Source organism: Euprymna scolopes, chromosome 2 (genome assembly GCF_053919585.1).
Source record: "Euprymna scolopes isolate OS-2025 chromosome 2, ASM5391958v1, whole genome shotgun sequence".
NCBI classification, from domain to species: Eukaryota; Metazoa; Mollusca; class Cephalopoda; order Sepiida; family Sepiolidae; genus Euprymna; species Euprymna scolopes.
In genome coordinates, this window is record NC_136483.1 from 38,361,479 (window position 1) to 38,378,993 (window position 17,515).

At 33.0% G+C, this 17,515-nt stretch overlaps 1 protein-coding gene across 3 annotated transcripts in view; it reads left to right on the forward strand.

The window, feature by feature from the left end:
* The window catches only part of LOC145291179 (uncharacterized), a 315,627-nt gene that overhangs the window by 228,180 nt on the left and 69,932 nt on the right, over positions 1–17,515 (forward strand). For all 3 annotated transcript variants that reach the window (XM_080136747.1, XM_080136757.1, XM_080136763.1), the window contains exon 7: positions 2,365–2,456. In XM_080136747.1, the coding sequence (XP_079992873.1) occupies positions 2,365–2,456 (92 nt within the window). The remainder of the gene's footprint in view (positions 1–2,364; positions 2,457–17,515) is intronic.

Here is a 17,515-nt window from a genome sequence, read left to right on the forward strand (position 1 = left end):
TGTCATCTGTTTTCTTCCATCCCAATATTTACTCCACTGAATAGGTTGGTTATAACTCATCCCAATAGTAGTTCAGCAGGTGCTACAATTTACTGTCTATAAGAGTTGCTGATCTGCAGTGATGCTATTTAGATATTAGCTTTATCTTTGAGGCATTTCTTAATTGTAGACTAAATGTCTCTTGAAGCCATCCCTTCAAGCATAGTGGGATGAGTTCGTGATATGTTTTATGTTTAATTCTCCATGAAGTGGGTTGTTTCCCTTTAAGATAGGGAAATTACCTCCCTTAAGTCTGTTTCAGTAGTGATAGTTCAGAAATTAGAATGGCAGATAAAGAGGGCATCATTTACATTAAAATCTTTAAATTTAATACGGTAATCGTATGTCATTCTAACGTTTTAGAGCAGTTAAAAATTTTTTTTTTTTTTGCTATGGGAGATAAATTCCTGTTTTCTTTCTTTTTCTTTTTTTGATGGGAGGTGAGTGTCTACTTTTTAAGTGATTAGTTAGCGCTAAAATAATTTAGTTTTTTTGTTTTTTTTTTTACATTTTCACCCCACTTTGATGTAGGGGGCTACTATCAGGGGCAGCAACTACTGGAGCACTATGTTGGGATTTGGGCAGCAAGATGTCGGTTCACGTTACACTTGAACTTCTGCATGTCAGTACAGTTAGGGAAGCAGGGACCTGGAATGGAATTCCAGAGTCTAGCGGTTCTGGGGAAGAAACTACTGGAGTAGAAAGGTCTTTTACATCTAGGGATCTCTACAGTGTGGGGGTGGGATTTAGCTGCCTGTCGGGTTTGTCGAGGGTGTCTACGTCGTGGGGGCACAAGTGTTTGCAGTTCGTCAAAGCATTCACCATTAAAATACTTGTAGAACAGGCAGAGGGATGCAACGTTTCGTCGATGGGACAGAGGCTGAAGCTTAGATGCCAGTTCAGGGCCTATCAGATTGGCGACTCTCTTTTGAACCTTGTCTAGGAGCGAGAGACTAGCAGCAGATGCACCAGCCCAAACGTGACAACAATACTCCATACATGGGCGAATGGTGACCTTATAGAGGTACAGGATACTTTCAGGTGTCAGTAGTTTTCTAGCATGGTAGAGAGCCTACCTTTTTCGCAGCGGCCCTAGCAATGTTTTCAATATAATTGTTCCGACTCGTGTTTCCTGTGAACGTTAGTTAACAGCCATAAAAGTTAAAATGACCCAAATTTACTATTTTTTAAGAATATTTTAAATTTAAAATATTAACATAAAATGAGGAAAAAAGTTAAAAAAAAAAAAAAAAAACTCACAACAATGTAAAATCACAAGGTACAACTGCTTTACATCGCACCAAATTTTATTAAAAAACAAATTTTTTCTAAACTATTTTATCAATAGTAAATAAAAAATCAATTTGTTAGTTTCATGCTTTTGTTAGTTTCATGCTTTTTTTATTAAAAAAAAAAAATGTTAACGTGTACAAATGAAAAAAAAAAGTCATTCCTTGATATTTTATATGTTCAGTGGTTACGCAATGGTAAAAATGTTAAATGCAGTTCTTGACACTTGCCACAGCTGATTATTCCTCTTCTAGAAAAAGATTAAATTATTTCTTCTTGGAGTTACATAAAATATGAGGGGAAATACAATTGACAAAAAAAAAAAATGTCATTTGTCATAGAAAACTGATCTGATACAGATCCATATCCTTGTAACTTAAATTTTATTCAGTACCAATCGGAGTTGTGGAGTCCAGAAGTTAGACTATGATTTTTGATTTCTGAAATTTTAAAAGGTTTGAATGGGAGGTTGGTCACATCTTTGAAAACCTTATTTAATAAGTTTAATTTTAAAATTTTAGATAACCACAATTTTTTATTGAATATTTTTTTTTCTTTGAGACTGGTTATTCAAAGAACTTTTTTATTCAATTAAAAATTGATATTTTCTAAAAATTTTCAAGTTAACTTTATGAAATCTTTTCAAATATATGATCAAGCTCTTTCTATTGAAAATTTGCACATCAGACTTTATGCCAACTGTCAATAACATTTGGCATATACTTTTCTTTCTTCATGATGAGCCAATCCCTCTGGGATAATACCACCAGTAAAATAAAGAGAAAGTCCCTTTTTTTTTTCTTTTTTTATAAATAAGATGGCTATGCAGAAAGTCTCGGTAAGAAATGATTATAATAAAAATATTTTTTTTTTTATTTTTTTTTTTAAAGGTTTATTGCAATGAATTTACTCTGATTCTAATTTCAGTGTACTGCTACCAATATAAAAAAATGTAAGCATGAACATATTTAGCAAATTACAATTTTAAGGTCATGTGATGATGATTTTTATATAAATCTGTTTAAAATGTTTCAGTTATCTGCATGGCCAGATTATTAACTCCTCGAGTAGTGAAAGTGTATCCAGTGTGAGCTCCGCACCAATCGTACCTCCAAGGAACAAACCAAGTAAGTTATGTGCACATGCACTCATTATCTGTTTTTATATATTTGTTTAACAATATCTAATAAAAAAAATTTTCTATTATCTTTTGTTTTTAAAAATAACATTTTTCATAATGTAGTTTGTATTGTGTAGCAAGATATTTGTTCACATACATTTAAATTTCTGCATATTGATAGTTAGGGAGCATGGAGTGATTTCCAAAGGCTACCAGTTCAAGAACAGAAGATACTATAGTAGAAAGCCCTTCAACATCTGGAGACTCGTACAGTGAAAGAGTGAAATTTAGCTGAATGTTGTGTTGGATATTTATATTGAGGGACCATCAGAGCAGCAAGTTTGTTGGAACATGTTCTATTGAAGTACTTGTAAAATAAGCACAGGAATACAACATTTGGATGGGCTGGAGCTTGGTAGACAGTTAAACTTAACAAAATCTATTGAGGTGATAGATTAATTATCTATTATATTAAGGTCTGTGTGTTTGTATGTCCCATTAAAAGTAAAAAATTACAAAACAAACACCCATAAAGTTTTATATTTTGACCAACGTTTCCCTGAATGAATAATATCTAAAATTTAGAAAATTTTATCCATTCTCTGAGGGTCAACTGGGCCAGGTATTTTCCGGGGGGTGGGGGGCAGTTTTTCAGTGTTATTATGTACTACTTTGAAAAAAAAAATGCTGACTCATTCTTAGAAGAATCTATTATATAAAGGAGAGTTGTCTATGTATTTCCAGCTAGAAAGGAATGGGTTGGGTGGAAGGGGGGGAATATTGCTGATTTTTTAGAGCTACATGGGCCAAAATAAACATTACTTGGATGTGTTTTATACTGTTTTGCTTTGCTTTTTAGTGAAATTGATTCTCAAAAACCTCATTCTTTTAATACTTTTTTGAACAAAAAGAAAAACCAACACAATTTTTCACACATTTCCATTGGGCTGGATCTAGCCCGTGGAAAGTAGTTTGGAGACTCATGGTCTAAAACAAAGCAAATCTGAAGGAGGCATGAAGAGAGCATGATTGAAGTGCTGTGATCTTTATCAAAACATGAAGTCAGAGATAAAAAAAAAATGTTCATCTCAATCTTCAACAGGAACAAAAGATCACAGCTAAGTGACAATATGCCACTTATAAATGGGGGAAAAAATCTGTATTTTGACTTGTTTCTGAACCATTATTTTAAATTTGTTTATTTTATTTATTTTTTACTTAAAAAAATATATTTATTTTTTACTTCAAAAAATATATTTTAGTTTAATTTCATTCATAGGCAGTGTTATTATTTTTTTGTTTTAATTCCCTTTTTTTGACAGATTGCTGACATAGTATTTTCTGTGTACAATTTAATCAATACAACATTGATTTACGCTACAAAAATGTTGAACCTCTCAGTAGTATTAGTAGTAAAAAAAAATTGTTGATGTATCTGAAATTCTAACAGGTGTACACAGGTGTTTCCTGCTGTTCTATTTTTTTTTTATTGAGCATAAGACCTAACTTTATTCTCTTATTTTCTGTTTTCCTTTTCCTTTTTTATCAACAAATGTTGAATATAACTATTTCCGTTTTTAGTGTTATGAAGTACAGTAATTAAAAAAAAAAAAGAAAAAGTTATGGTGGGTAAAACTTTCATTTTTCTCTCATTTCTTGTCAGTTTGTGAAACACATCAATGGATTTGTTTTACTTTTAAAACTTTTCTTTTTTAAACAAACTTTTGGTTTTCTGTTTTTTTTTTTATGCATTAAAATAGTTTGTTTTTTTTAACAATAATATCTGAAGTAACATGTTAAAATTGGGATCTTTTTATTCCTTTTATTTAATTTCATTTCTATTTTCGATAAAATAACTTCTAATGATGAATGCGATATATTTTATGTGTGTCTTTCAATTTTAAACATTAAAAGATTATTGCATTTAACTCCCACCCTCCCATAAGATTTGTGTTTAGATTATTTGGACTACTTTTCTCACTTTGAGTGCTTTATTTGCACGTTTGACTTGAGGTAACCTCTGACCTTCAGGTATATTGCATGAAATTTCTAACAGAACCCTTTATTTTAATTTAATGGGGTAGCATACTCTCATTCTGTCAGCCTTAACTGGGTAAAAATCTTAAGTAATTTGCAATTGTTTTGAATGTCACTCATACTGAGGATTGAGGTTTCAACTTTCAGAAGAGATTAACTTACTAATTAATTTTACCAAGTACTTAATCCACTATGCCATGGGTCATTGGAGACACAAGAAAATTTTGTGCAGAATCTAGAGTTCAACAAGATACACCTGAAGGTGTGAGGTTATATTGGTCAAAACGTGAAAATAACTCAAAATGAGAACCATAATCCGAATCCAACAAATTATCAATCCTCATCTCAAAAATTCAGAAACTTAAGATTGTTGGGCGAAACAGAACTTTTTAATGATTATAATTAACAAACTTATGCATGCATTAATTGAAAGCTTAATATTCATTAAACATGTAATTAAATATGTTTGCCAGCATCCAACTCTGGTTGAAGTCGGCTTTATGTTTGTTCATCCCAAACAAGGCACATTGCCAGTAAAATAAGGTTATTGTAATAGGGGCCATATTTATAGAAGGCAGCTAAGTGGAGAGTTGAGAAGCAAGATGTTTGTTCACATTACATTTAAATTTCTGCATGTTAATATGGTTGAAAGCAGAGAGAATATTGCATAGGGAAGCAATTTGATGAAACTATTAGAGTAGAAAATTTTCCAGCATTTTCTAACCTCTACAGTGGAGAGGTGTAATGTTGTTGCTAGATGGATTAGAAGCATTTTCGTTGAAAAGTGGTGTAATTTCATTGGAGAACATTCTGTGGAAGTACTTGAAAAACAAAAATAAAAACACATACAGAGATGCAACATTGGTGATGCGACAAGGATTGGAGTTTAGCAGACAGTGTGGGACTTAAGTTACAGACTCCTTTGCACTCTATCCAAGAGGGAAAACTAGTAGTTAGTGCACCAGTCTAGATGTGGTAATAATACTCCACACACGGGCAAATGGTAGCTTTATAGAGATAGTGATACTGGCAGTTTTCTAGCCTGTTAAAGGGAGACTACCTTCATTACAACATCTATGTACTTATTCCAACTGATGTTCTTTGAACATATTAAGCCAAGAACTTTTGAATAATGGACTCTTATTGGTCATGGCATTTGGTAACATTGAATCCGACCTTTTTTATCTTATTTTACTCAAGTCTGAAGTCAATTTCTAAGGCTTCAATCATCTATTGCTAATTAAACAACCCCCCCTCCTCAGCAACTTAAAATTCAGGTGGTAACGTCCCCCCCCCCAAAAAAAAACGAACTTTAAACACAACTAAGAAAGAGAGAGTATCTTAGTAAAGCTAATATCTTTGTAAGGGACCATTGCCTCCTGGACATAGAATAAGTGGTAGGGTTAAAGATATTGCTTTTAAGTTGTTGAAAGACTCTGATCTTTAATCATAGTTCAAAGAAAAAAAAAAACATTTGACTCCTCCTTTGAGGCTTGCATTTACAAATATCTGTTAACTTAGAACTAACTTAGATGTTGTAGAATCATTTCTCCTAGCAAACTCCCCAGATATCTTAGCACTTACTGAAATTAACTTGCGCTCCTCCATCCCCACTAACATCTTTAGGATGCCTGGTTATCTTCCACTTTGTCATAAGGACTTTGACAGGCACATGCATGGACTTGGAGTCTATATTCATAACCTCCTCCCCATGACTAGATCATCTAAACTAGAATCAGATGACCAGACCTTCATGTGCTTTAAACTAACTTTACAACATAGCGTTAGCTACATATATTTTTCTTATCGCTCTCCCTCAATCCAGGACTGTACTCTAATCAATCATGTCTCTGACAGCATAGATGTAGCACTCTCCCTTAACACTAGCGCCAAAATACATGTATTTGGTGACTTTAATGCCACCACAATAATTGGCTTGGCTTCTCTAACTACACACACAGCTAGTAGCATCATCCATAACTTTTCTACATCCCATTCCTTGACACACAGTAATATTCCCAACTAGTCTCCCAGATCGTCAGGACCAGCAAGCCTCACTTTTGGATCTATTTCTGACAACTGTTCCTGAAGATTGTGTAACAAATGCCCATTGCCCACTTGGGAATGCTGATCACGCTGTGATAATGATAGACATCACTCTAAACTTTCGACTCCAAGTTGAAGAGCCATTGCTTAAAACAAGAAGGTACTACAATAAGGCTGACTGGGATGCCATTAGAGATCACATCAGAGAAGTCCCATGGGGAAATATCTTTTCTTTGCCTGTGAAACAGTGTGCAAATTAGACCACTGAATGTTCCCCCAATGGTTTACTTTTACTTGCACAGCTGCCATTGCCCAGAGGCAACATGCATACCGCAGATTTATCTGGCATTAGTCCAGTGCAAATAGATGAAAGTTTATAGAAGCTAGAAGTAATTGTAAAAAAGAAGTAGCGACAGCTAAGAGAGAATATACCGAAACCACCAGAAAAAGCATCGAAGCACAGAAATTAGGAATTCGTGATTTCTGGAAAATCTATAACAGTGTAGAAAATAATGGGCAATCCACAATTCCCCCTCTATCCAATAATCATGAGGTTGTTTGCACGGCAACCAAGAAAGCTAACATGCTTGCACATCACTTTGCCTTAAACTCTACTTTGGACCAAACAAACCACTCCCTCTGATTTTCCTTTGCAGACAGAAACCACACTAGATGATCCAAAAATCACCCCTTCTCAAGTTCATGATATCATAAAAAAAACCTAGACACCTCAAAAGCATGTGGACCTGATCTCATTCCAGCTGTACTATTAAATAAATGCTCCACCAAGATTGTTCCATTTCTCTCCAAACTCTTCAACAAATGTCTTAACGAATCTTGCTTTCCTGACTGCTGGAAAACTGATTCTGTGGTACTAGTTTACAAGAACTCTGGCAAAAAAACTGACCCATTAAATTATCGCCCCATTAGCCTCCTCCTTTTCGTCAAAATATTTGAGTTCATAATTAAGCTCTAATCCACCACCTTACAGTTTGTAAACTTCTGTCTGACCATCAATATGGATTTAGGCAAGCCCGTCCTATTGCAGATATTCTAACTGTAATCTTTTTTTATTTTATTTATTTTTTTTTTATTATTCAATTTTCACCCCAAACAAGGCACAGTGCCACTTTGACGTAGGGGGCTACTATCGGTGACATAAGTTGCAGGGATATTATGAAGATAGATGAGTAGCAAGATGTCTGTTCACATTACACTTGAACTTCTGCATGTCAGAAAGAACTGGTTCACGAATGTATATACCATAAAGCAGGGGAGGAGAGGGAAAAGGCTTTTAGCAGGGTATGGCATGATGGTCTCATGAAAATCAGATCCTGTGGTATTACTGAACGAATACTTAACATGATTAAATCCTTCTATTATATAAAAGGCAAAATGTGTGTGTGTGTGTGTGTTTGTGTGCACTTTTCCGCGATGTCTGCAAAAGGCTTCTTTCGGAAAAGCGCTCGCTCGCTTCGCAACTTCTTAAAACTTTTTATATCATCCATAAATTGTAATATCTCAGAGTTACCCACGGACCTCGCCTGTCTATTTAATTTTATTCACTTTCAAACCTTAATTATTCCACATTTCCCGCATCGGCACGCGTTACATTCGCTTTTCGGTATAAACAAAAGCGAAACTCTACTCTAATCACAGGCCCAGAGCCAGTGTCGACTTCGTCATATCAGACGGGCGAGCGGGTTTTTCAATTGACCTCATTAAAAACTGTCCCGCACAAAATCGCCATCACGTCAATCAAAAACGAGCACCTGTTTGGTTTTTTTTTTTTCACACTATTTTCCAACTGCGTGTCGGAAAAGCTTCCTTTTTTTTTTTTCACACACACCCCAAAACACCCGGGCAACGCTGGGTACCCCTCGCTAGTATATATATAAAAGCGAAAATGTGTGTATGTTTGTACGTATATATGTGTGTGTCCGCTAAAAACTTTTGACAGACAGAACAAAAATTAACAAACTTAGTATCATATTGAAGCTCCATCCTTCGCCCGAAAAATATCGAAAAATTGGCCAAAAAACGTTCATTTTTTCACCCCGAAATCAACAATTTTCTACGGGGGGGGGGGGGGCAACAAAAACAGTCTTCTCATGATGAGATCGGTTCTACGCATGTGTCAGATGACGTCATGACCTGATTTAGTTTAAATATTTGAAGAACTGACACTATTTCATGTACGTCGTGTTAGCTCAGTTGGTTAGAGCGTTGGGTCATTATCTAAACGTTTTGGGTTCGAATCGTGGTGTGAGTTTTTTTAATTTTTTTTTATTTTTTAAATTTTAATATTGAAGCAGTGTTATTTAAGCCATTTTTCACGTAACGTTCATTTTTCTATTTTTTTTTTTTTTTACTTCGCTTATTCTTAGGTTTTCATTAGCACCCCCACCCCGACTGACCACACACACCCAAAAACACCCGGGTACCCACCGATTTTTTAAATTTTGATATCGAAACAGGCTTATTTAAGCCATTTTTCACATGTTTTTTTTGGGGGGGGGTTAGTTTTAACGTTCGTTTTTCTGTTTTCTTTTTCCTTTTTGTTTTTTCGATTTTTACATTTAACATCGTTCGTTTGCCTTACATTAGTTTTTTTTGTGTTTTTTGTTTTGATTACCCCCCCCCCTCCCCTGCTTTATTTTTCAGATGTTTTAATGTTTGTTTTTCTGTTTACATTTTTTACTTCACTTATTCTTAGGTTTTTATTAACAACCACACACACCTCCAAACACTCGGGCAATGCCGGGTACCCTCTGCTAGTCTTAAATAAGAGAAGAATCCAGGTTGTCCTCAATGGCCGTACGTCTAAACAATGATATAAATGTGGGTGTACCTTAAGGATCGATCCTTGGACCTTTATTATTCAATGTTATTCATAAATGACCTCCCTGATAAAATAGTCTGAGATGGCTATATTTATTGATGATACCATGCTCTATAATAGGCATGAGGGGAAAACGAATGAGCGCATATCCAAGGCAATCGGGGAAACCCTAGAGGAAGACCTCCAGTCTGTAGCAGAATGGGGGTCAAAAATGGAAAATAACATTCAATGCTGCCCAGACCAAGCTCGTTTCCTTTAATAGTTAGAAGAAACCTTCTCAACTACCAATAGCTATGGCTAAAGATACATTACCTGAAAGTATTTCGTTCAATCTACTTGGCTTAACGCTCACAAGGAACATGAGTGAGAACAGATACATTGAGAGCATTGCGGTGAGCTCTCTCTAATGTGCTAGAAAGTAACTTACACCTCTACAGGGCCACTATTCACCCTTGAGTGGAGTATTTTGGGCTGGTGCATCTGCTACTAGTCTCTCACTCCTGAACAGGGTTCAAAAGAGTCACCAACCTGATAGGTCCTGACCTTCAACCTTCAACCTCTGTCCCATCGACAAAATGTTACATCCCTCTGCCTTTTTTACAAGTATTTTGATGGTGGATGCTCTGACAAATTACAAGCCCTTGTACCCCTCTCGACGTAAATATCCTTGACAAACCCGACAAGCAGTAAAGTCCCACCCCTACACAGACATTCCTAGATGTAAGAAAATCTAGTTTCTTCCCTAGAACTGCTAAACTTTGGAATGCCCTTCTGGGTTCCTGCTTCGACAACTTTAGTGACATACAGAAGTTCAAGTGTAATGTGAACAGACATCTTGCTGCTCAACTTCCTATATAGTATCCCTGCAACTTATGTCCCTTATAATAATCCCGTACATCAAAGTGGTATTGTGCCTTTTTGGGGGTGAAAATGTAATAACAGAAAAGATACAAGATATTTGTAAAAAAAAATTTTAATCTGCAAAAATAAGAAAAAGTTTAAAAAAAAAAAAAAAAAAAAAAAAAATTATATATATATATATATATATATACTAATGAAATTTCAAACAAATGCATTTAAGAAAAAAAAAGATGAGCAAGCTGAATAAATGGAGAAAGGAAGAATAGATAACTGACTGTTCACTGCTATGAAAAACAAAGAGTTGTTAAAGAAATGGCCACTTCATTTGAGAGAGTTAATATATATAATTGTCATTAGAAGTTATGTGTGTGTGTGTGTGTGGACAGGTTTAATTACATATCTCAGTTTTCTCATTGTTCTATTGTATTTGCATTAATAAAAAATTTATATTGTCTGTTTTTAACTGTAATATAAATGAAATGAGGATAGATGAACTATTTTTATCTCATTAAACTGTAATAGACAAACATAAAAAAGTAGCTTTTAGTAATAGACAGTTATGTGGATTACTACAATGTTTGTCCATCACTTGCAAAGATGACCGTGATCATGCTGTTTTGTGGGTTCAGAGATGGTTCATCAGTCTGATCCTAACTCTGAATACTACAGTAAGGTATTGATGTATCATCTTTTATCAGAATTTGAAACAAAGAATTAGTTAACAATTTTATATTAGAAAATATTAACTTTGTGAATAATTTATATAGATCATTGCATGTTTCTTTCAAAATTCAGAGTTTTGTAAATTCTTGTAATTTTTTTCTCAAATAATTCAAGCTTATGTTTTAAGACTCATTATAAAAAGGAAAGAGTGAGAAAATTTTAACAATTTGTATTTATAAAAAAATATTTGAAATGTAAAATTTTACAATTGGTAGATTAAAAATCTTTTGTATTTTTCTGTCATAACTGCATTAGTTTATTTTGTCCATGGGCGATGTTTTTCACAAAAGGGGAAGAATTGCTGTTTTCTGGATCTGAATCTATGTATGAAGCATTTATCATTGGCTAGTTTTTAGCTTTGAATTCTTTTTTTCATAGTTCTTTACATGCATGCCTTGTCTGGATCGATTTCCATTAAAAAAAAAAATGGATCAAGGAAAGAGTCATGCATATGAAAATTAAACCTGCTTATAGAGTTGAGGGCATGCGTTGCATGGAGATAAATGATAGGATGATACAGTGTGTAATGTGAGTTTTAAATACAGCTCAAATCTGAAGAACACAGAAGATTAAATCTGAACATGGAGATGTGCAAAACACAGAATTTCAATAGAATAATCAAGTTGAATGAGTTCTTTGATTAGTAGAATTAGAACATTTGAGGTCAGTTTCAGTTGACAGGAGAAGGCCAAGGAAAACATGGGAGAAAGTGGTAAGAATAGACTTGAGAGAAAGAGGAATAAAATCTGGTCAGCGATAGTTTAGTTTGAAAGTCAATTTCTAAAAGCCATCCAACACATGTCAGCATGTAAAACATCCATTAAGCTGAATAATTCAATAAATTCTATTTTTACTTGTAATTATATGGTACAATCATGTTGACACACCAGTTCTTGTCAGATCAGCAAAGTTAAGCAATGCTGAGCCTGGCTAGCACCAGATGGGTGACCATTTAAGACTACTAAAACGCTGTATGTAGGTGGAAGGTTGGGTCAGTCCTCCTACATTCCAATGTGTATAAAGATGGCGTGCGCACACATTAACAAACATATGAAAAGATTATAAAGTTTTCCAAACTCCATCTTGACTAGTTGCAAAATAATGAAATAATCTAATGAAATGCTGTATGGTAACATTGGCTTTTATTATTACGTTTTATACTACATGGGTTTTTGGGTGACTAGCAATAAACGCAACGACATTTGTCTTATATACTAGTAGGCAAATATGGCATTGAATGAAAAACTGAATGCCTTCCTTTCACAGCCCATAACACCATATTACATTTTTGTATTCATATGAACATTTTATAATGTTCAATTTTGAAGATGAGCTCATGAATGTATTCAATATTACTTGGAAGGAAGTGTAAATTAAGTTGTGTGTGTGTATAAATTTACAGTTTTTAACGACCTCAATTCATATTCTGAATATCCTCAAGAATTAATATAAACCTATAGATACTCTTGATCCAAACCATGAAACCTCTATTAATATTTCCATTTATTTTTATATTTCTAATTTTTAATTTATCAGTAAAATAAAACATTTCTTTTTTATAAATTTCAAGTGCGGCTGCCTCCCCCCCCCCCCGCCAACACAGTTTGTTTTTAAAATGAAATATATTTATCCAAGTACTCTAAGTAATGTAGCTTCAGAATATAGTTATGGGGGGTATCTCTTCAAAATCCTTGAAATGGTCCATGAACACACAAACAAAATGAACAAACAGGAATGGGTGTGTGTGTGTAATTTGTTAGAAAAAATAAATGTATTAAGTTTTCGTAAGATATGTAAAGGAAAATAAATTTAAAAAATGAATTTTAAAAAAAATGTTTAATAACGGAAAAAGATGTGTGCTGCTAAAGAAACAAGCCAACACCAGGAATCATAAAATTTTTATTTATTTAAAGATGAATATATATACAAAAATGAAGGTGAAAAAGTGTTCTAATATGTGACTGATAATTAATGAGAATATCAGGCAGAAAATATACAAATATCTATGATAATAAAGTAGTACTTTACTTAGGATAACAAAATGCACTCAAGTCCTATCCATATTTGTGGAATAAATCAATTGTACAATCAATCTCACAATAGCAGCCAAATTTCTGATTTAGAAAACTTTGCTTAGATTTAGACTATCGAGTCAGAGTTCATTGGTAGAGATTTGCTGAAATCAAGTTTTATTTTATTAGCTCCCATGTGTTAAATAGTATCTAAGTTCATTCCAAATTGTATTATTCAGTATTTCTTCAGATGAAAGGATGTTTATTTCAAGACTCAAATGGTTGTCTTTAGAAGTGTTCAGAAAATGTCCAATGTAGAAACGATATTTTAAAACGTTTTTTTTTGTTTTTAATGCATTGTTTTGAATGGCCAGTCATATCTTATAGATTTTTTTCAAATGACTTTGATCTGTGAAAAGTCGGTTGTCAAGAATTCTGAACTTTTAGAATTGAGATGGAGAATCATATCACTTGCAATCGTTTCTCTTTGTAGAGACGTCCTTCTCATTCATTCATGTTTGCGAATTAAATCAAGCTTCACTATTTATACTGGTCAAGTGTGCAGTCGATCTCTTCATAGCAGTTAAATTTCTGATGTAGAAACTTACCCGTAAAATTTCGTCACAGAATTCATTGTCAGACATTTACTAAAATCAAGCTTTATTTTATATTTTAAGAGTGGCTTTACAATGCTCCTGTTTGGAGTTTAATATCAATACCTATAATTTCCCCAAATTAAGAGCCGTTTATGTTATGTAATTATTTCTCTCTAAATTTCTCACAAATATTCAGTTTCCTTTCAATGATATTCATCAAATTCAGTTAAAACAGAATTCGTTATATTCCATCTGCATTCCTTAAAGCACAACATTTGATTCTTTGTAGTTTCTTTTCCATCTTCAGGTTTCCAGAATTTTTTTTTTCTTAGTATTTGTACAGAAGTAACTTTAAATTTTTTATTTTATTTATTCATTTTTAAAAAAAAAAATTTTTTATTTTATTTATTTATTTTATTTTATTTTAAATATACATGAAATCTAATCTCAATGAGTCTTATGGGTGCATTGTCTTTTTTCTAACTGCAATCAAAGATGGACATACTTTGGCTTTCGAATTTAGATTGTTTTTTACTTGATTCTGAGCCAATGGATATTTGCCACAAACTCCTCAAACTGTTGGCATGAGATTATAGGATTTAATTCTGTTTCATGATTTAGAGGGGTTTGAAATATGTTGATCACCTTGTTTGTAATAAATTTTGGAATTTTAATGTGGGACTAGACAACCACCTCAGATTTCCTGTATGTGGAGTCACAGATTCAATGACTACAACTCCATGCAGAAGGGTACCCCTTTCCCTGAAAACGAGTGGTGACCCACAATGGCTTAGGATGTGATCCTAATGGCTAGGCATTCGTCCACTTCAATCCATACTTTTACTAGATAGGTTGTGCTCTAGTAGTATTTATAAGTTAATCCCCAACCATATTATTCAATCTGATTCTTCAAAAATCTATATCAAATAGATACTAGGTGATGATAGCTAAGGGTCAATCATGCTGAGAACAACGAAGATTGCCAATGCCAAAGAGTAATGTTTTAAAACTGTTTTTTTTTGGAGTGGTGTTTTCTGAGAATAATTCTTCCCTCTTTCAGAATTTCCTTCTAGGAATAATGTTCCCACTTGCATTGAAATTTCATTCTGGGGGCAGTGTATTCTGGTTATCTAAGGGTAATATATTCTAGGAATATAATTACCCTTTTTATGGAATTTGACGACATAAAACTCATGTTATGGGTCTATGGTTTAGTCTATTATAAGTGTTTTCCCAACTTGGGTGTATTCAAGAAGTATAAATTATTATCCTACCTATGGAATTATATTTGGCAACTGTATTCAACATTAAATAACCAATGGTTGATATGCAATAAACCAAAAGCACCTCATATTCTTTAACATTAACTTTCTTGGCACTTTAATTTTTTTTTTTCACCTGTACATAAGGCATTATATTTGGAAGAAATATCTCGGGGGGGGGGGTCTTACCTTTATCGCTGCTTTAGGATAAGACATAGCTCTTTACCTGTGAAATCATTGCTAAGCAACATTGATATACCATTCATAACTACACCAATTTCAAATGGTCGTATTTGATGTAAAGAAAATCCAGTAAAGAAGTATGCTAACAAAGCTGCCACTGATCCTTGCAGAGCAACAAATCACCAGTGGCATCTTTAATTGAAACAGTCAATTTTGCTAAAATTGAAAATAGTTGGCCAGTAAAGATGTGACTAATTTTCCTTATTAAACATCTTTGAAAGCGTTTCATAAATTTAATTTGAAAATTTAGAAAACCAAATAATTTTATTTATTGATTAAAATTATTTTTTATTCTGAGACTTTTGTTGTTAAAGCATATTCATAGAAGATTTACTGTTTTTTTTTTTTTTTTTTTTTAATTTTTTTTTTTTTTTAACTAGCATTCACCTCCAACAAGGCACATCGCCACTTGAATGGATGTAAAGGTTACTATTTGGCACCATGCCTAGAAAATAACAAGATATTGGTTTACGTTACATTTAAACTTCTGTATATCAGTACAGTCGGGGAAACAGGTAGTAGGGAGAGAATTCCAAAGTCTAGCTGTTCAAGGGAAGAAACTATTAAGAGTAGAAAGCTTTTTGGCATTTGAGGACCTCAACAATGAAGGGTGTGGTTTTGTTGCTAAGCGGGTTTGTTGAAGATATGTATGTCGAGGGGGCACAAGTGTAACGAGTTCATCAGAGCACATTCCATTAAAATATTTGTAAAACAGGCACAGAGATGCAACATTGCGGCAATGGAACAGTTTATTAACCTGAGGGGTCAGCCCCATATGGAGAGAAAAAAGTATACGTCCAGTGTTGTTGATGCCATAAGCTGATGTGGGTTGTGTGGTTAATGCAAATTGTGAATGAAGAAAATTGCTTCCGTCTTTGAAAAAAACATCATCTCCAATTTTCTCTATCCAGAATTTATGCTGACCACACAACCCACATCAATTCGGACTTATGGCAGCTGTCAACAACATCAGACATGTATCTTTCTCTCTCCATGAACAGGCTAACTCCTTGAATTAAAACGAATATATATAATTTGTTTTCTTCAAATGATTCAGGTACTTTGGCTGGAATTCTAAGTTTGTTGATTTCTTTAAATGACTTCGGATTCTGTTTTGAATATATATGGAATTCTAAACTTGTAGAATTTAGGCTTTGGCTTTAAAAATAAACATTTTATAAAGAAGTTTGGTCACATCCTTGAAAACATTTTGTAAGGTTTTTAAAAATTTTAGAAAACTGAATGTTATAAAATATTGAATGATTAAAATCAATTTTTTCTGCGACTTTTGTAAGAAACCTTTTCAAAGAAGACTTTTCTCTTCATTTTTTTGGTGTTATTAATCCTGATGGGTCAGCCTCTTGAGAAAAGGATATGTCTGGTCTTATTTTACGGTTGTTGTCAGTCTGAAGCAATATGTGTTAGCGTGGTGGTGCAAATTTTGAATAGGTGGAGTTTAGTTACATCTTTGAAAATATTTATCTCAGAAAAAAAGTATCTATTCATTAGTTTAGGAGATTACTTTGTACATATATATAAACTTTATAAAGGAGATATATGAAAATACCAATTGATATATATTAGTAGTTATTACACTGGAGGATAAATAAAACTGGGATAATTTGACATATCGATTTCTTTCAACGTAACTTTGATAATTATAAACCATAGACTTTTATCTACTATTAATTGAAATAAAAAAAAATGAAATAGTGTAAACTAAAAAATTATTTTAAGCTTTAATATTTACTCTTCACCCACACACAAGATTGACGCTACATAACCATTTTTCTCCTCCTTGCAATTGTCACTTAATCAGCATTTTTCATTTATTTGCCTGCTTGCAGATTTGAACTGTTTTGGGTTTATTATAATTTTTTAGAGTGAAGGCTTAAAAATTTGTATTTATGAATTTAAAAAGAAACAAATGAAAGTAAAAAAATTTCAGCACTGCCAGGTAAATACAGGCATTAATATTGGAAATGGTATTATCCAGAAAGATAAAATTTGCACTAAAAAAAAAATTGTCAGGTCGTATCGATTAAGCATGAGACAACATCACAAATAACATGAAATGATTTTATTTTAGGGAGTAATAACTTTGGTTATGTTAAATAAAACTGTTTCTTTTTGATTTCTGCTTCTGTTTAGCAGTAATCTTGCCAAAGTATACCAAGAAAAAGTCTCTTCTGATTAAGACTTATGTAATTTCAGTTTAATTTTAAAACTTTACATAAATGTATTGATCTTCACTTAGGAATGGTTTTACTAATAGAATATTATCAAAATATAAGTTTTATTAGTCTTTACCTTAATTTTTTTTTGTAATGGTTTTATATTAAAAAAAATTAAAATTTTACATAAAGTCTTCATTTTTAAATGTTTTTTTAATATCTTGTAATTTTAGTCTTTACATTGTTTTAAATGTCTTGTAAAAATATATT